The 20,778-nt window shown below is 43.9% G+C and overlaps 1 protein-coding gene across 1 annotated transcript in view; it reads left to right on the top strand.

Moving 5' to 3' along the window:
* PKHD1 (PKHD1 ciliary IPT domain containing fibrocystin/polyductin) overlaps positions 1–20,778 on the top strand; it is a 219,744-nt gene that overhangs the window by 79,267 nt on the left and 119,699 nt on the right. The window contains 5 exon segments of the mRNA XM_065731064.1: positions 3,297–3,509; positions 15,465–15,672; positions 16,728–16,885; positions 18,418–18,612; positions 19,595–19,720. Coding sequence (XP_065587136.1) covers positions 3,297–3,509; positions 15,465–15,672; positions 16,728–16,885; positions 18,418–18,612; positions 19,595–19,720 — 900 coding nt within the window.

Below are 20,778 nucleotides of genomic sequence, written 5' to 3'. Positions count from 1 at the left end.
CTTATAGTGCCAGTGCAACCAAATCTTCACCCAGAAAGGGAAAGCCAATAGGATGTGCCCCAGGGAGGGTCAGACCTGCAGGCCAAGCACAGCAGAATTAGTGTCTCCAAGTATGATGCTACTGAGAATTGTTGGGACAACATGTGTGCTTCTAAGTAGTGCAGAGCAGTCACAGAGCGTCCAATTGCCATGCTTACCAGACACCTGTAAATCCACAAAGGAGGCAGAAAATATTTGGGTAGATGCAGGGACCAGTTGCTGGTCAGTTCCCTTAGCAGACGTGTAGTTAGCCTAACGCTAAGGAACCAGAGGACTTCTGGAGGACAGGAAACAGAAAGGATTTAGAGGACTGTTCATTCATGAGGAGGCAGACTCATTTTTAGGAGCTATATGAGGATGGGCAACTCTTGACACGCCAAAGCCATGTTGTGCACAAAAGCAGAGCCAGGGGGAAGGAAGGTAAATCCCAGACCTTATAGGAAACAGGTAGCTTCCCCCAGCTGCCTTGAGATGTGCTGAAAAGGCTGCAAACAGGAGGGAACTTGTGAGTCTTACAAGTGAAGATGCTCCCCCATCTCTCCCATCCAACAGAGAGGGTCTAGAAAGGTTTGCGGGAGGAATTTAATATTTCTAAGCTGCCTTATGGACAGCTTGAAAATTTTAGATGGACAATGTGTGCCTGAAGCTTAGGAAAACTTTTGGTAGGGTTATTTGAAGCAGCGGTATGATTTTGCAATCAGAAGACAGGACAGCTCTGGCTACCAGCCTTCCTGGTTCAGTGGTACAGCATAGCAACAATTAAAATATTCATTAAAAATCATATGAAGAGAAGTGGAACCAGAAATGACTCTGTTTCAGTGGGAATAGTTCATAGGAAGTCAATAAAGACCTTGGGGAAGATGTCTTTTTTTATGTTAGGAATAAAATAAGTTGCAGTGATTTATAGTTCCATTTCTCGATTGCAGTGATAAAATTATTAACACTGCTGCTATAAGGCAAATATATTTAATAAATATTTCTGTTCTCAGCGTGGGAAGGAACAGAATGGTAAATTATATCACAAGAGGAAGATGGAACAGCAATCCATTTGTTACTGGAGAAGATGTTAAGTAGTATCTTTCAGGAATACACGTTCCTTAAGCACCAGGGCCACTCTCATTCTGGCAGAGGCATTCTGTTGTCCGTGAATATTAACTTCAGAGTATGTGGGGAACTACAGACGGAAAATCTTTCCCCTTAAAAGGTCAACAACATTTTAAATCGCTGTCTAAGAAAATTACAAATTTCTTCAACAAGTGTGGGCACTCAGTGAGAGGCTGTGTCAGAGAAAGCCACAACTGAGAAGAGCATCAGGAGCTGATAGGGCCAAGGAAGCTGCTGTAATAAAGTAACAAGAGGAGGTCCTATATTTTTTTGTGTGAGAAGAAAGATGTGGAAGATTGGGATAAAGCAGATTTTCCTCTATGGGCATTACCAACAGGAATAATAAAGGGGCAGAAGGATTAAGAAGTCAGGCTGTGGAAGAGGATATAGATGATTCCTTGCAGGAAGAATCTTAGAAACTTTTTAAACAAGACTGATTGAGGGCTGAGGTTTGATTTAATTGCTGAAGGCAATTAAAGGCTCATCTGTGATTGGGAATAAAGCAGAAATTGTGAACAGTGAGGGAGATTAGCTGTTGTGAGGGAAAAAAAAATGATGATAGAGAATGGTAGAATGATGTCGCCAAGTCACTTAATTGATGGTCTGCCTTTCTGGGGGGTGTGTGCTCAGCAAGAGTGAATGCAGTGCAGTGGGAAAGGCAGAGAAGAGCTGTTCAGCTCCCATATCATTGTGACTTATGCAGAAGGAACTCCAACAGTTTGGTAGGTGTGAAGATTACCCTTAAAACTTGCTAACAGCAGTAGGAAGCTGGCCATGATATGTGATACCTTAACTGCTGCTTCTTAAAGGGAGAGGTTGGGAGATCCTTTGTAAGGAGATGTGGTGTGAGGCTTTGGGACTAACTCTAGGGATGCATGGCTTGACCTAGGAAGACACTGCAGGAGGATTAGATGTCTAAGAGCCTACTCTGTGCAATCACATTGTTAAGATAGCAAGAGCATCCTTCATAGGAGAGAAACCATGAAAGGATGTCAGAGTTGAAGCACTCTGAATGATAGAGTGGGATTCCCTGCTCACACCAGGCAAGAACAAAAGAGGCATTTGATAGAATGAAAAGAGACTTGAGTTGAAGTCAAAGGATGGAAATGCCTTTTTGTGCACTGTGTAACTTAGACCACAGAATTCATTGCTTCAAAGAAGTTATTGAGACTATTAAAAAGATTTGAAGGATCAGATCTATATTACTGACAAAACCTGTCCAGTTATACTAATAGACTGTAGAAGAAAAATGTTGGCAGGAAGATGAATGAAACCTTATGCTTTGGGGCAAGACTAACTCTAGTCAGGGATTCAAATGAGGGTTTCACGAGATAGGGAGATCTCCAGCTAACAAGGAGAAGGTTCTTATACTGTACATGGAAACGTCTGGTTTTGAACAGCAACTGGAAGAGAATTCAGGATTAAATCAACCACTGAACTAAACAGGTTGCCAATTCTTCCAAATTTTTCCAGTTCAATTTTTCCCAAGCTTTCCTCTCCCCTCTCTCTGTCTCACAAGCAGTTTGTAATCTGGAAAGTAGCGTACAGATTAAGTAATGTTACCCCCTTCTAAGTGTTAAGAGAGTGAGTATGTTAAGACAGGGATTTTCCAAACTTAATTCCCTTGGAGTGGAAGTGGGGAGGCTTAGGTATTTTCCCAGGCTTAACGGTGGTTTTGCTCAGGTCTAGAAAGCCACTGGCTGTGGCAGGAGTGAAAAACAGTCTAACTATGGTCTTCATTACTGCAAGAGACGTGCTGTAAAGAACTGCTCAGTGCACAGGGAGAAGTACAGACCACGGTTGGGTTTTTGCATGAAGCAGTGTTGTTGTCTTCATCCGTAACCTCATATCTGTAATCTCATATCTTTGTTCCAAAACTGGTTTTTCACCCCTACAACTCCTTTGACTATGAGATAGGAGCAATTTCTTCTCAGAAAGAGAGGTAGTTACACTGCCCAGAGAAGTGGTGGAGTCACTGTCCCTGGAGGTATTGAACTGTGGAGATGCAGAACAAAGGAGCGTGCTTTAGTGGGCATGGTGGGAGCGGGTTGGGGCTGGACTTGGGGGATCTTTGAGGTCTTTACCAACTTCTGTGATTCTACGGTAGTAACTATGAGGTCAGTGGTTGCATTTTACTCTTCTGTTGTCTTCAGGTGGCAAACTCGTGTTCACTGGTCCAGGACCTGTAGAACTACATGCTCATTACATTCTGATATCTGATGGAGGAGAGCTCCGGGTGGGATCTTCGGAGGCCCGTTTCCATCACAGAGCACACATCTATCTCTATGGAAGCCTCCACTCTCCACCACTGTTTCCATACGGGGCCAAGTTCCTGGCAGTAAGAAATGGGACCCTTTCCATCCACGGTGAGTTCATTTTTCCTTCTCTTTAAAAGCATATCAAATTTTAAACAAAATAAATGCTTGTGTTTGGAGACATAAGTTATGGCTGTGAACTTGCATATCTTATTGCAGTGAAGTGTATGTAGAACTCAGGTTTTTGGGCCAGAATTTCATGTCTTTGTGTTTGCCATTAAGCTTCTGTTTCTGCACTATCTTAGGCACTAAAGCACAGTGCTGTATTTCCATAAAAGCTGCCATCTTGGGAGCTGAGTCATTTTGGAAATTTCAACCCTAAGAAGAAGCTAGGTGGTATGGAGTGTTGTTTGATTCTGTGATTCCGTGGTTCCAAGTAGTTAGAAAACCTTAGCACTCACTTAGGTGCTTGAAAGTTGTCTGAATTTATGCATTTGAATGAATGAATGGAAGTATCCATCCCTTTGAAACCAGATGGCCATTCTCTGCTGTGTATCATGTGGGTTTGCTCTGCTACCAGAATGGGATATTTTTTCCTCTCGTCTCTCTCCATGAGAACTAGAGAGTTTCCTTCTCTTGGAGTTGCCTGCTAGGTAGGTCCCGTGCTGAAGCCAATGCCAAGCTTTGCCAGCTGGAGTGGGAATGCTACTTCTCTTCACAGCAGCACAGAGCTCCCAGCAGCATGTTTTCCCCTTCTCCATCCTCCAGCTGTCTGGCTCCAGTGTTAGGAGCACAGCTGGCATCCCTCTGATCTCCAGGCGGTCCACACAGCCTCACCTGCTCTGCACAGGTTGTTGTCACAAGTGACGAGCCCAGGGCTATGCAGGAGAACTGTGACAGTGCCAAGGACTTCAGTCCTGGATGCCCACTCCTCTAACAGCCACATTTTCTCTGAAAGCCTCACAGAGCCAGAATTGTGCATTCCTATCACGCTGAATAGACAAGTAAAGGATGGATGCTGGCATGGGTTTGTGGATGAATACAGGTTCATGGTGTGGGTTAGAAGAATTTGGATATAGAGGTTTTTTGAAGGGCTGTGAAAAATTGGTATTAAATGTCCGTTTCTGGCTGCAGTAGTTAGGATGTGGAATTCAGGTCCCGACTCAAAATGAATTCGAGTGGTAACAAAATGCATGCATCTAGCTCTTAACTAATGGGCTGTTTTTAAAGGCAGGATGTGTCTTAAAAAAGAGAAAGGGGAAAAAAAAAGACACAACAGCAAACAACCAACATATCTGAATGCCTCATCTCCCTCCCTTCTGTTCTTGCATGTCAACCTTCACGTCGGTAGGCATCCGTATCCTCCAGCAGGGCTTGAACTTCCACCCTCCCGGCCCACGGGCAGAAATGTTTCCATCTGAGCGTTACTGACACGTATGGCTCTCAGTCAAAAATAATGTAAGACACCGAGGGGTACAATCTGAGCTCACAGAGGGAGCGAGCCGTGCTGTGTGTGCTGATCCTGTCAGTGCCCGGCAGCTCAGGGAGGTCGGCTGAGGTCGGCTGTTGGAGGGCAGTCCGCCGGCATCTGCTGTTCTGAATCAGGAGAGGGGAGTGGAAGCTGAGGAAGAGGCTGCTGGCGGTGGCAGGGGATGCACCTGGACGTGTGCTGAAAGCCATGCTGTCTGCTCTTGACCCTGCAGTTGAGACACAGTAAGGCTGAAATATTTAGCGCTTGCCAGTGGCTTAAATAATTTCAGTAAACTTTAGCAGAAGGGCAGAGCGTTTCTATCCCATTTCCTAGAGGGGCTCCGTGAAGAAGTGCTATTAGATCACCCAAGCTGAATTGTCTGTCCTTTACTGGCCATTGAGTTTCACACTGTTATCCCAGCTCTGGCTTTGGTAACTCGCATTAGATTAAAGCGTGCCTTCCAGAAAGGCTTGGTCTTTGAGGACGTCAAGGGAATCAGAAGCCAGCGTTTTCTGTGGAAGCTTGTTCCAGGGGATTAATTTGGTTAATCATCCATGTTTTTATTTTACTTTTTAAGAGACATATTAAGATGTCTGATTTGAATTTGCCTGGTAATGGCTTTCAATATGTCATTTTCTGTGTCTTCTCCTAGCTTCAAGCATCCTTCTTAATTTGACCTCTGTAAGGAAGTCAGAACTTTGTCCTTACATAGTCAGTGCACTACAAAAACCTTGACTTCTCCATGCTGTTTTGATACCTAGCATTCTGGGAAAAAAAAAATTATAGCATCTCCTTGCTGCTGGGCTTCTTGTCCTGCTTCTTGTTTCCCTTTTTAGCCTACCCTATAGCTGGCTTTTGGGGACCCCCACTGAGGAGCCCCTGCTGCTCTCTGCTCCTTGTGCCACGGCTCCAGCACTGCCCAGCACAGCAGTGCTGCTGATGGGCAGCTCCTGGGCTCCAGGCTGTGCCCTGTGCCCCTGGGCTGCCCCGGGCACTGCAGAGCAGAGCACTGTCCCCTTGCATCTCCTGTGAGGATTTATGGCCCCAGTGCGATCCACTGAGCAACCTCTCTCAGGAGAGATGCTATGGGGTTTTGTTGGATCTGTTGCCCAGGTCTCTTCTGTACTAGGGACCCCAGGACTGCACTGAGCACTCCAGATCCAGCCCCAACAGTGCTGAAGAGAGGGACGGGGTCACCTCCCCAGCATGCCAGCAATACTTTGCCTGTTGCAGCCCAGGACACCACTGACCTTCTTAGCAGTATGGGCACATTGCTCGCTCAATTCCAACTTGGTGCCCACCAGGACCCCCAGCTCCTTTCCTGCAGAGCTGCTTCCAGCTGGCTGCCTGTCCTGGTGCTGGGGTTGATCATCCCCATGTGCAGGACTCTGCACTTCCCCTTGTCGTACTGCAGAAGGTTCCAGCCCATTTCTCCTGCCTGTCCAGATCCTTCTGCACAGCAGTGTTTCCCATGATGTTTTGCACCCCTGGTGTACCCCGCGGTGAGCAGCTCAAAGAGCAGCCACGAAGCTGCTTCTAAGCTCTGCATGACATGCAGTCCCAGTGCCTGGCTGCAATTAAGATTGATTCAGACCATGTAATCCACAATTTAGCACTGAAGCAGAAGCAGCTCTGTAGAAAATAAGACCAGAAGAAGTGTATTCTTTTGCTGGCTTTACATTGCTCACATCAAACAGAAATACGTTGTTCTGGCTCCAATTTAGCACCAGTCTGGCCTGTGGTGTAGTACAAATTGTTGAGCATGTCAGCCTCTTTCATATCACACAGACATGAGAAAGAAGCTGACATGCTCAGCAACGTATGTGATATATATATACATCTACACATATATGTATGTTATCGCAGATCAAAATCATTAAATAAGCAGGCTTTCAAATGCAGAGCTGTCGTGGTGAAGACGGGGCTGAATGCGTTTTAATTCCTTTTCTCCTTCAGCCAGGGAAGTTTGGGGGATGCTCTGCAGCTATGGTTGAGTTCAGATTGTTTAGTAAGCGCTGTCAGCTTCTCACTTTGATATGTTAATATGACTCAGGGTTTCCCACAATTCCCTGGTGAGCAGCAGTCCTTTGCTCCGGTGGTTGTAGCAGACTGGGAAATTTCAGTGTTGCCTTTGGCTTTAGCCAACTCCCCTGCCAGTCAGAGCGTGCCACCCATAAACTGCCTGTCAATCACACGTCAGGCTTACAGGGGGGTTCGGTCAGCTGGGGCAACTCCACTTTTTGACAATGTAATTATGGCCCTCGCATCCGCAGTAGGGGCCTGAGTGGAGCTGGGAGACTTTTATTGATTGTTCAGAAGGGAAATTTATCACTGTCTCCAGCTCTGTTCACAGTTTATTCCCTGAGAAATGCCCCTGACAGGCTTTGGGAGAGAAGTTTGGCACGGTGGCCTTGGCTGTTCTTGCACCTTTGTCCTTTCCAGGGAAACTGGGTTGGAGGCCCCAGCATTGGCAGGGGTAGGGTGAGGATGCAGTGTAGGTGTGGATGCTGTATCAGTGGCTGAGGAAACCTACCATTTGCAATAGCCTGGCTTCCTGTTCCCAACACTCTCACTGTCATGGTTGGAAAGAAGATTGAAGGCATTTCCCATTCTGTTCCATTTCTTAGTCCATGAGGTCATTAATGCGTCGTGTCTTGTTGAAGCAGACAGTGCCTCATCCCATTTTTGCTGTCTATTTACCTAAAACCTTGTCAGTACCAACATTCTGATGGTATGGGGCATGAACTTGTTCTCTGCATGTTGCCTAACAACACGTTCCTCTCCAACTAGATGGAAGATGCTATGCTTTGGATTTAATAACATGCTACATACACGTCTTTCAAAGCCTTAAATCTCCGAGGTAGAGAAACATCATGCCCGGAGAGCTATGGCTTAATGCCATGCCTGTTGTAATTCCATATAGAGGTGTCACTGGTCACCTGCACTGGAACAGGTTGTACAGAGAAGCTGTGGGTACCCCATCCCTGGAGGTGCTCAAGGCCATGGATGGGCCCTGGGCAGCCAGACCTCATGGGGGGCACCCAGCCCACAGCAGAGCTTGGAACTGGAGGGGCTTGAAGATCCCATCCAACTCAACCATTCTGTGATTCTATCACACTATGATTTCAGTCCCTCAAGTCAACTGGTGGTCCTACTGCCAAGATCTCACCTACACCTGCTGTATTTGCAAGTGGATGATGCTGGTGGAAGATGGAAGTAGGTAATTATGCACTTCTTAAATCTCAGGCTCCCTAAAGCCAAAGAAGTCTTAAGCATTTCCAGGATTATCTCAGACAAAAGTTGTTTTTAATCAACTGACCCTATTACTCACTTTAATCACATTTAATCAATAATAAAACACAAAGCATCTGTGAGCTCTACACTGTGCTCTTGAGCCTGTTCATCCCTCAAGAGAGCAATCATTTAATGAAATGTTTCTTGTTTTCCTCCATTAAGTACGTATGTATCTGGGTTGAGTTTAAGAGATCATAGACAACATGAGAGGATTTGTTCAAATCCTCTTCCCTTTTCTGTGGTCACTTCCATGGGTTACTTTTCCTTAGATGTTAGTTATTTTGAGTGGTTGCAGGAGGCTTTTTTGCTTTCTGAATTAGCATTTTTCCTTTCAAGACATTGACTTGAACATGATGCATTAAAGCAGATGGCTCCTGAACAGAAGGCTAAAGCTGCTTTGCGTCCCTTGTGTTCACCGGGGGTAAGAGCCTTCACTTAGGCACTTCCCATGGAGAAACTAATGTACAATGACTTCCGCCTTCACTTTCTTATTCACAAGTATAAGTTGACCATTAGATTTAAAGACCTAGCAGATGGTGGGGGGAAAAAAAAAGGTCATGTAAAACTGAGTTCAGAGAGAGATGCTGTGTCTTTCGTAGCTTGCCTTTCGTTCTAGCTGAAACACACCTCTCTTGGATTTAAACCTGAACCACGCACTCTGTATTGTAGTGCTAATCCTAATGAAGAAACTGTGTGGGGTTATGTGAAGGGGACTGAGAAATGGGCAGTGAGTTTAGCTAATGCATAACTTGTGTTTCTTGTCAGAGGAGAGGGGAAATCCGTAGGTTACTACAAATGTGGAGTCATTCTGTACAGTGAAATAGTTGCATTTTTAAAACCTTTGAATATAATGTTGAAATTTTGCCACCCAGTATGTGGTTGGAAGGAAGAGGAGCAAACAAACATTTGAAAACCTGCAGACATTGGCACTCAGCAGGACGAGGTCATTTTCAAGGATATTTCCTACAGAAGAAAATCAAAATGCTTGACTTTGTCCTCTCTTTCAGATGCTGTCAGATTTTTTCCTTCCAGTGGGAAATGGCAAAGGTGCTAGTTCTTCCAGTTTGGTTTCATTTGGACTTTCACAGTAATATTTTTAATGTTATATCTCTTAACCATGTTTCTGCATTAGTGAAATGCCATGTTTTTACAGAAAAAAAAAAACAAACCCAAAAACCTTAAGAGCACTGTGGTGTTAGTATGAAGAAAAATAAGTTGGATGTCTTCTTCTAAAGTAAGGGTTTTGGTTGTTTGAGTTTTTTTGCAAAATTTTTCTTCTGTGGAAGACATTAAAGATTTTTTCTTGGAAATTTGGAGTGAAATCATGTCTCCTGACTTGCATTTCATCTTCCAGAAACCACCTATACTGGGAAAGCTTCATAATTACTTGAGAGAAGGAAGAAACCAGAGGTGCTGCACTGGGCCTTGAATGAGTTGAACACCAAGAAAGTTAAAAGCTGATGTTAAAATACTGAGCTCTGAGCCATCTTTGGACATCCACATTGCTTAGACAGAAAATACCTGCTTGGTAATGTGCCATGTTCCTATTTTGGAGTGGTAACCTGAGGCCAGGAGCTACCCAAATCACCTGCCTTGGTGATATGTGGCATCTCCAGGAAGGACCTCAGCCCGGATGCATGTTATGGAATCATGGAATCATGAAAGTAGGAAAAGATCACCCAGTCCAACCCCAGCCCATCCCCACCATGCCCACTGACCATATCCCATGTGCCTCATCTCCACAGCTCTTGAACACCTCCAGAGACAGTGACCTCCCCACGTCCCTGGGCAGCTGTGCCACTGCATCACCACTCTTTCAGAGAGGAAATTCTTCCTAGCAACCAACCCTGTCACAGTGGGAATGGTACATGATGGCTTTGGGGTTCACACTGAGGTCCACGATGGCTTTTGTAGGTCTGTGTTTCCTTTTTTGATGATCTCGTTGATCGTGAAACTCAGTCTGATGCTAAGTTAGCTCCCATACAATGATGAGCTGCAGTTCAAGCCTACACTCAAATCCCATCTAACACACCCAGTGTGATGCTGAGCCCACCACCAAGGCTGCTGCAGGTTGTCTGTGCAACAGTCAAGAACTGATTAGCTCCTATACATTCTAAGGGTTAATGAGCAGTTATAAACCAGCAAGAACCTTCTATTTGACCTCAGGGCACAAGTTAACATCTTTCTGCATCATTTGTGCAGAATTTCACTTTATAGCCATTGGCTGGACTAGTCCCTGCTAGAGATCAGGCAGGTGGAATGTTTTTAAAGGAAGTTTTCATCAAGGCCAGAACAGGCTTCTTATACTGGAATGGGCTTCTTGGAGAGGTGGTTGATTCCCCGTGCCTGTCAGCGTGCAAGAGGCATTTGGATAATGCCCCTCAGTAATGTGCTTTACCTTTTGGGTAGTCCTGAAGTGGTCAGGCAGTTGGTCTTTGTGGGTACATTTCAACTGAATTGTTCTGTTCTGTTCTGTTTTCTCTTCGACTCTACTCTACTCTCTACTCTACTCTACTCTACTCTCTACTCTCTACTCTACTGTCTCCACTCTACCGTCTCCACTCCACTCCACATTCCCTATTCTGTGATTCATGACAGTTTCTCCACTCCATGTTTCTAACTTAAAGATGTAGATCTAGATTTACAGTGTAGCTGCAACAGGTTGACAGATTGTCAGAACTGGGACTTGTGTAGTCATGGTAAGTAGATTGCATGTCTGAGCCCTGCAGTTCTTGTTCATTCCTTTTGTGGTATAAAGAGATCTCATTACCTCAACTTTAAAGCACCGTTAAACTATCTAGAGGTGTAAAGAGCTTTCTAGTTTGTCACCACTGCAGTTTGTAACTGAGTTAATTGATTTGTGGTAGATAGGAGTGAAGGTGAGATATAGACCTGTGTCACTGTAGAAGAGCTCAGAGCTTGCAGTCCCATGCAGTATGGCCAGGAGAAGATGATGGTTTGAAATGTTTGAACAGCTTTTGGGAGAAATGCCTGTGGTCTTGTGGTGGGCTTAGGGACAGAGCCAGTCCTCATTTAAATAGTCTGCTTTCTACCATAACCCAGCTTTGCCTAAGTCTGGATGGAGCTCATGTTGGTTGCTCTCAGGCCTGGTTAGGAGGTTGGTTCCCTAGAATTAGGAGGTTAGCTCCTTGGGTACTTAAAATTGAGTGACAGTGCCTGCTCCAGAAAGTCTTGTTTTCTGGGCGGGAGCATCTGGTTTCCAATAAATCATCAGTCAGTGAGATCTAAGATTTATAAATATCTAAAGGAAGGTGAGAGGTGAATGGGTGAGGCCAGGCTCCTCTTGGGTGTGTAGCAGCAGGACAAGGAGCAGTAGCCTAAAACTTGAACATAGGAGTTTCCATACAAACAAATGGAAGAACTCTGCTGTGGTAAGGGTGATGGAGCGCTGGCACAGGCTGCCCAGAGAGGTGTGGAAGTCTCCCTCTATGGAGATATTCAAGACCCATCTGGATGCTGACCTGTGTGACCTACTGTAGGGATCTGCTTTAGCAGAGAGGTTGGACTCCGTGATCTCTGGGTCGCTTCCTGCCGTGCTGTGGTTCTGTGTGAGACGCCTTCTTGTTGGCAGTGGAGTAAAGAACATGAGCGTGTTGTCTGTGGATGCAGACTGCAAGAGAATAAATCAGATGCAGAAGAGCAACTGTGTTGAATATACTCCTGGGAAAAACTGATGCATATTGAATTCAGGATGTTTTGAAAAAGGAAACGAACAAATGTTGAAAGATATGGCCAGTAACTTCGAAAATGCTGGAGGAAGCTGCAGCACCACGGGGGAGTCTTATGGACGAGGCTGAACTACAACATGAGAAGACCTGAAGACATTCCTTAGACGTGTACCCACTGCACTGATACATTAGTGCAGAAGCAGGATTTCCCAGTGAGGTGAGAAATGGGATCTGGAATGAGCCCAACTTCTTCCTTTGTCACTCTCTCCCTTTCTTCTCTGGTGTCCTGAGAGATTGGCAGACAGGCAGGGCTCATATTCAGGGTTATCACTGAGAGGAGGGAATCTGGAGCCAGGGATACACAGTTCTGTGCATTTATGTGCCCATTGAGACCTGAGGAAACTCCTTTTTTTGGAAACTTTCAGGAAATCTTGGCCAAATCAGGTCTTTCAGAGTCACTTTGGGGGTAATCTTCTCAGCTGAACCAGAAGCCCAGAGCCCTGTGCCTGTACGAGCACAGAGATGTGCTTACCTGTAGCTGGAACTGCAGGGGATGGAAGTTGCAACGTTACACTTTGGGATGTGGAAGATAAGAGCAGGAAAGAACACAACCAAAAAAAAAAAAAAAAGAAGAAAAAATTTTAATATACTTCATACTCTTCCTTCAGGAGAAGAAAGCTTGGAAATGGAAAAGCCTGAAGGAGACCTTTTCCATTGGAGTTTATTTTGAGTGCAGAACAGTGACTTGCATCTCAATGACAAGAGTTGTGACACGGCAGTGATTTTATAGAGGTTGCTGTACTCTGTATGTGACAGATGCATGCAATGGGAGGCAGTTGAGTGCCTGGCTGCAGATACACACAAACACATGAGCATCAGCAGAACGTCCAGAACGAGAGAAAAACTGTATGCTGCTCAACATGCAGATGGCTGCTGGCAGCCGTTCGTTTTTATGCAGGCCCTAAAAATTCACAAGGTTCTCTCATCTCAATAAAAGAAGGTAAATGAATAACAGTGATGAGGTTGCTGCTAGTAAAAGGATGCGTGTAGGCTGATATCAGGAGCGTTCCTCTGAGTCAGATATGATTGCTGAAGAGGGAGATGTGCAAGGTGCTGCTCTTCGTGCAGAGGGGAAAAAAATGTGCTACCTTTTGTTTCTTAGAAACTTGCATTCTCTGTGTAGTGGCGTAGTTAGAGGGTGCTGATGAAAAAGGGGTCCACCAGCAGTGTACAGCTCTCCTTGAACTGATGAGTGCTATACTGACTCTTCTCGCATCTGCTCAAGGAGCCATTAGGGCTTTGTGGGGAGGATGGGATATGTACCTGTACTTTCTCTGATATTCTCTTCTATCTCAAGTGGTGATGGTGTGTAAGCATGAGTTTATTATTAAAGATACAAGGAGACTATTTCAGTATGATTGATTGGTAGGCCTCTTTTGTGGGACATCTTCAGTTAATATATAAGCAGTGCTTACAGTCCCAGGATGTTTAGTGGAAGGGAGATGAGATGAAGCTCTCAGTGCTTTCCTCAAGATCATCAGAAAGGGTCATCAAGGAGGCATCTTTAAAAGCATTAAAACTGTTTTCTAGGGGTGTTGACCAGTGGCAAACAGAGCAGCTGTTGTGTTGGAAGTTGGCTATTGTTTCTCACTCCTCATCTTATTTTGAGTCCGTACGTTCTCAGTACTTTAAGTGTCCTATCTCACTACATTAAATACCCATCTCTTCCCTTTTCACCAGTATCCTCCGAGTCTTTATACGACATCAACACTGGTCTGGAAGAAGGGATGTTTGGGAAATTTGTTTAGCTGTAAGTAGAGAAATTCCAATTCTACTTTAAGAAAAAATAATCAACCAGTGATATTTCAGCTACGTTTAGATGTGCATCATCTCATTGACTCGTACAAATTGTTTAAGTTCACAGAGTATGAAGACTTGATTCTGTCTTCTCTCATTCCGCTGTGAATTCACTGACTTGGGGTGCTACTCCTTATTTCCACCTTCATTAAAGAAATAGGAATTGGGACAGTAGAGTAAAAGCAACCAGAACACGAAACAGGAAATGGAGAGGGAGAGAAGCTTGCTTAAAATAATTTGAAAATGATTTATTGGATGCAACCTCTACCCTTAGTGATTTCTGGTGTTATTACTTTTCTATAGTACAAGCAGGGAGGACAGTAACTTGCTGAGGGCTAAAGGTAAATTATGATCTATTGCAAAGGAGGGAAGGAAAAATATACTGAAGGAGAGTGTGTGAGGCTCACACTTTCTCCCCTCTTGGTGTTCAGTGTGTTGGATCTCACTGGAACAATCTGTTCCAAAGCCTGCTGGGTAAGAGTTAAAGCAAACTTCATGAAGCAAAGTAGGGAGGTTGAAATGTCAAGAAGTTTCATTGCTGGGCCTGGTTGTGCCAAGTTTGGTAGAATGTCCAGCGAAGGGGAGGAGATTTGGGAATCTGTAGTTATTAGCTTTTTGTTGCCTTTCAGAGCTGGCTTATGGTTGCTCGTGCAGAGAGCTTTTCTTCACCCTGCAGTCATACTGACTTACACACTCACACTGCCTGCCTTTTATTTAAACAACAAGAAGTCCAAACGTTTTTGTGTAATCATCCGCTTCCTCAGAAGTTCCAGATTTTGTTCTTCCTTCCCAAGGTACAGCTGAGGCAGACTACCTGTGGAGAAGGCTTTTTGCATGGAGGTCTGTGTGTGATCTCAGCTGGGAACAGACTGAGATGCACTTCTAGAGATTTGCAGAATCCCATTGCCACCATTGCATGATCTCGTGCTGTGCCAATCAGATTGCCAATCTCTACCATACCTATCAAGTGGCAAAAAAGGACAATTGACTCCATTTTAAAATCTATTTTTTTTTTTTTGGTCAGCTGTTTGAAAGCTTGTTGCATGCTATACTTATTTTGCAGCCAACAGGTTGAGTTGTGTGACACAATTGGATGCTCAAGGCAGGTGCTCAAAAAATGAGCCTTTGCTTTGGATCCTCCACGTAGACTGTGTGAAAATGACCTGGTGTTGCTAGCTGAGCCATCTTCAGTGAGTCTTGGGAGTTCTTAAAATTGGTGATGTTTATCTTTCACTGTACACTTCTGTGAATGCAAGTTATTTGTAGGCCCGGGTACATTTCATCTCATTTTGGGTACCTGACGGAGGAATGTGATAATATGAAGTACTTTTTGTACTCGGAGGAAGATGATTTCCTCTGTTGCTGGTAACAGAGGGAGCTTTAGAAGTGATTCTCACGTTCAGATGGGGGAATGAAACCGAACCTCAGCTTCCACTACCCTGTGAGCAGACTCCCTCCTAACATGTTTTTCACGTTTTCCTGCTGTTTGGGATTGGTAAAGATGAAAAGATGTGAAATGAAGATGCAATTTGGAAAATGCAACACTTATGATTCAAAAGCATGTGCACCAATCACGTGTTGTAGCATTATTCTCATTTTTCTCAAACAGTGTCAGAGAGAAATGAATGACTATGGGATGATCCAAGAGAAGCAGTGTTTTCCAAGCATGCAAATCCTCTCTCTTTTTTTTTTTTTTTAATTTTTAAACACATATATACAGATTGAATTTTTCTTCTTTTTTTTTTTTCTTTCCAGGCTGGATGCCCAAAGTAACTTCCACACACCTAAAATCATCAGCTCTTGCTAATGACTTACGATTAGTGCTCCAGGAACCTGTTGACTGGGAACCTGGTGATGAAATTGTGGTGGGAAGGACAGGCCTTGGAGATGCACAGCAGCAAGAAGAAGTGGCCATTATTGAGTCTGTGAATAACACTGAGCTCTACCTTAAGTCACCACTCAGGTATCTTTTCAAGAGGAAATGGGATTTCAATAGTAGAAAGTGAAACCAGGAGAAAATGTGGTCTAGGTGAGAATTTGCAGTCCTGTGGGACTTATTAACTATATACAAATCCTTTTAAGAGAAGTGGTCAGAGATATTTCAGTTCCTTGCTCACCTCAAAGCTAGCAGACATGAAATATTGAATGGGTATGACTGTGCTGTACTAAGGGATGTACTTCAGAGGGCAGTTTTGGTGGTAGGTGAGTGGCTGGACTGAATGAACTCTTTTCCAACCCTAATTATTCTATGATTCTATGTTTAAATCCTGTGTCATAACCATGGATTTAGAAACTGTATTTGTGAAACCTAAGTCCAGCGGCCTTGGCATAGAATTGACTAAGAATTTTCCTGCAAAGTTATTTTCTTGAGTAAGTGCCTTTTGTCACAAAAAATGTCTGATTTTGTTAAGAAAAATCCTTCCCTCCTTTACTGAATTGCTTAAGTTAATTAACGAAACACTCAAAGTGAATTACTTCCCTTTTTTACTTCTGAGATATTGCTGCTTTGTTTCTACTGAACGTTAGTTCAGCTGTTCATTCTCTCTTCATTGTCTGTGCGTGGAGGCCTTGGCCAAACTATACTTCTTGCATTGTAACTCAGAGCCCCAGTGTTGAAACATCTTCTCTGTGTTGAAGGCAGCATAACTCCAGTTAGCCCAACTCATGAATGCTGACGGCATCATTTCCTCATAAAATTATTTGGGGCTGGAGGAAGATGCTGACTGTACGTTTTGGGAAGATGAAGGAAATTCAAATGCTGAAATATGTTGGTGTGAACATACAAAATATAAGGAGAATTTGTGAACTTGAGAGATAAGAAGAAAATAATTGTCAACCAAGGAAGAATATATCTAGCCCGTGTATGCTGACGTAATAGAGATAATTCTTGCCATCAGTAGTGAGAAGGGGACTGCAGTTGGATTTGGACGGATGGGGTCATAGCTAAGCTTAGAGTAAACATCATTCCTGCCATCTGTCAGCTGCAGGTGCTTCTGTACCTTTTTTGTCTTGCCCTAGATACTTCCACCACGTTGGAGAGGAAAGAGTGAATGGCCAAAGTGTGCCTGTGACTGCCGTGGTGGCACTGCTTAGCAGAAGGGTTGTTGTTCAGGGGAATGTCACGAAGGAGAGGATCTCCCACATCAGAGAGTGTGCAGAAGCAGGTGGCACAAGAGGTGAGGAGCATACCTGGGAGTAAAATTTCTTCTCTCAAATCACTCTGTGGTATCACTGTGCGTTAGAAATGTTTCTTTATAAAGTTGAGATGTATCAGTGCCAGGAAAGCGATTTTATCTTTCCAAACATCATTTGACATTGGAGCATGAAGTCTTGGGAGTTGAAGTGCATTTCACTGTAATACCTCAGATGTATTATTTTCGCATTATTGTTTCAAGCCATCTTGGGAAAGACCCTTTAGTTTTGCCTGAGCCTAAGGGTATGGAAAAGAAAGTATCTTCTGAAAACATATTTCAGTGTACATAATATATTAAATTTTTAATTGTGTTTACTGTTTAGCAAGTTTTAGAATAAAGAAAAGTAATGCACCCTGATGCTTATTGTACTCTGTAGTGTGAAAAATTAGGATGCTGTTTACTGTTTGGGGATCCTGAGGAACAAAACCAGATGATGGCTTCTTGTAGTGCTTAGTAGCAGTGGTGAAACAATAGGAATCTTGATTCTCCTTTGGTTTTACATTTGTAAGGCACAATGAAATTTGACGGATGGCTTCCTGATTTACACCTGCAGGTGAGGAAATGCAGTCCGACACAGTGATTATAATTTAAGGAGAGTTAGGTTATCTGGCAACCCAGGTATGAGGCTCCCTTTAAAAATAAAATGCCTTGGGCGTTCAGACTGTGACACAAGACTTCATTTGATATCCAGCAGCCAACTGCTTATATTACTCATGGATTTATGGTCCATTTTGTGTGGAACTCATAAATATAGTCTCTGAAATGTGCTAACTGTTTGAGGTTTTTATTTGCATTAAAGAATAGGAGGATTTCTCAGAGGAGTCACCAGAAGATGGGTGAGCAGTGTTTCTTGTGGTTAATTCACCATCTTTAAAAGAAAAATGAGCATTGCTGAGTGTAAGCAGGCCCAATTTACACATTCATAGCCTGAATCCCCTTGAACCAAAATATCCTGAGCACAGACCTGGGGAAAGGACACCTCTGAGGAATGTTCTGCAGCCCTATCATCTTCTTTCCTTATCTTCTGACTGTGGGTACTAACATTTCCTCACATGTCTGTGGGGGCAGTTGGGAGGGAGAGAGTTTTAAAGAAATTTCAAAATGTTCTCATTTCAGCTCAGTTCAGTACAGCCGTGCCCAATCCCCTTTTCAAGAACCTCACCCAAGGTAAATCAATGTCAAATCCATCATCCCTGTGCATAGGCCTATTTAAAATCGAACACAAGGAACTTTCCTAAGCATAAAACTGGCACAGCTTCCTGCTGGTTTTAATACACCTTCCTCTAAAAATGTCCAGACTCTGAGGTGAGAAATTGTGAAAGCACTTAGGGGGGAGTATCGTGCAAGCTTACCTGTGGCTGTTTGCCTTTGGGCATGTGTTTAAGATCACTGCTGGAAACAGGAGTTCACCGAGTCAGTGTGATGAGCCTCTTGAGGTGGCTCAAAGGACTCTGCATGTCCCACGGTCACAACAGAGGTGTGAAACTGATAAGTCCTACTGGGTTATATTCCAGGTGGCTCCAGGTGTCTGTACAAGCGAAGTGAGAGGCGGCTGGGGTCTCGGGACTTGGGAGCTGTGGTCATTGTGGAGGCCTTCCAGGGAGCAACGAGTCTGCTGCAGATGGAGGGAGTCCAGTTCCGCCACATGGGCCAAGTATTTCAGCAGCACCTCAGTGCCCTGACTATTGCTGGCAATGCTCAGATGGCAGGTGAGGCAGCTGCTCTGGAAATGCACCTGAATGATCTCACACATCCACTTTTTCCTGCCACGAGCTGGGGAAGATATTCTCAAAAGCCTGCACAGCTCTGCAGTCAGTGAACACCACAGGAGTGTAAAAGTGAGAAAGCTTCACCTACAGACTAAGCCCAAGTGATGCTTGATGGAGTCCTTTAAATTGTTTTATTTCCTTTGTGGCTTTTGACAGCTCCTTCCTAAATAGTATTTCATTTTTGTGGTACACCTCTGAGTCGCTGTGCTACTTCTAACTCTGGAAATGAAAGCCACAATATACCATGAGTGAGCCTTGAGCTGACTCAGGGATGTCCCATAGCACAAGCCAAAATTCAGTTATATCACATGGAAGTTAAGGAACACATATTTTGACTAGGTCATTGGCAAGCACAAAATTAATCTCTATGGAAGTGGCAGTGAGGTTTCTGAAGAATGATGGAGATGGGAGTGAGTTAGATAGTCTCACATAATGTTTGAAAGGTTCTGGATTGGACCTTCCCCTTCAGTTAACCCACAGATTTGTCTTCTCTATGCCAGCTTCATCACTTAATGAGGATTTAGGCTTCCTGGTGTTGGAAGGCAGCCCTGGTCATGATCCTGGCGGACACTAAGGTGGTCATCATGCCTGGCTACCCAGGGTGTATGAGATACCTGCCCTTCTGATACATTCAGACCCACTTCAGTCCTCTACTTTCCTCAGCTCGTAATATATCTCACTTATATGATCCTTTCACTTGGATCTCCTCCTCTCACATAATATGAGATGCCTCAAATAGCCTGTTTCTGTGCTAGGAGCCCCTCTCTTCTTCTGCAGCTATCTCAGCAATGCCCACTTGTTGTCAAAGATGAGCAAATTTCAGCTTCAACTGGTCAGTCTCATGGAAACAAAAAAAGTTTAACTGCAAAGCATCAAATGAGTATGAGCTAATATAAAACTATCCAAGCTCTTTTCTTTCCAGACTCTTACATACGTGGTTGCTGTGTTTTGGACTCCTTTGGCCAAGGACTCCGTCTGACTGGGATCTCAAACCTTAGTGTGGACAGTAATGTCTTCTTTAACATTTCAGGACATGGGCTTCTACTGGGTAAGTGAAGCTGCAAAGTTTCTATCCTGCACGTAATAGCAACATCTACTGATGATAATTTCCTTGAAAATGTCTTTGAAGGAAAGGATCCTTAACTGCATAACTTCCACGTTTTCTCTTATTAGTGAATCTGTAATAAATCTCTCAGTATTCCTCATGCAACTCCAAGCAACTATTTCAGTTTGGCCCTATTCTCTATGTTTCTTCAGGTCGGTCTTCACTTGCTCTGTATCCTTACCTTTCATTGAATACAAATGGAAAGAAGTTTCTTTTTAGGGAATTGATGTATCTCTCTGTGGAAGAACACCATTATGCAGTATTTAAGACCCCAGTTCAGCGAGGCATTTAAAAGCATACTTACCTTTAACTTCAGTCATTTGACATCAAAGATAATGGAGTGAAAGCATATGTTAAAAGTTAAGCGGAGGATTTAGCACTTAAATAAATTGGAGCTTGGAGCAACAAAACTGTTAAGCAACAAAATATTTCTCTGAACTAACTGTCAGGAGCCTGACTTGCAGCATCTTCTGCTGGGATCTCACGTTGCCTGAATCCCTTAAGATACTGCTTGGTTTTTGTTTTCTGTCAGAAACAGGATGAAAAATGACCAATTTCAGGATGAACAGGGGTTAAAAAAGAGCCCTCAGTCTTGATCCTGCAGTTCCACACACACAGAGAGTCCCTATGCTCAATCCCATATATAAATATAATAGGATGTGATAGATCACGAATTAAACAGAGAAGACCCATAAAAGGAGAGCAACTGTACACATCTTGCAGAAGAGAAGAGCTGGTGCAGAGAGATGTGGTGACTTGGCATATGCAGCTCCTGAGGCCATGGGAAGCAGAACGAGACCTCCATCCAGCTGGGATGCCGTGGCTCACCTGTGCTAGGACATGTGTCTGACTTAAAGGACTCTGGCCTGAGCTGAACATTTCCTCTGAAGTTTCAGCCTGAATACACCTTATCCCCAAGATGTCTTTAATGGCTTCACTGCCAGCAGCTCCAGAGGGCCTGGTGGATGAATTTATATATCATTTTGTTGCCTGTGAAGGAA

This window comes from Cyrtonyx montezumae, unplaced genomic scaffold (assembly GCF_038088225.1).
Source record: "Cyrtonyx montezumae isolate F1298 unplaced genomic scaffold, pur_monq_1.0 scaffold_13, whole genome shotgun sequence".
Taxonomy (NCBI): domain Eukaryota; kingdom Metazoa; phylum Chordata; class Aves; order Galliformes; family Odontophoridae; genus Cyrtonyx; species Cyrtonyx montezumae.
Note: the sequence above shows the minus strand (reverse complement) of the source record. Positions and strands in the feature narration are given on the sequence as shown.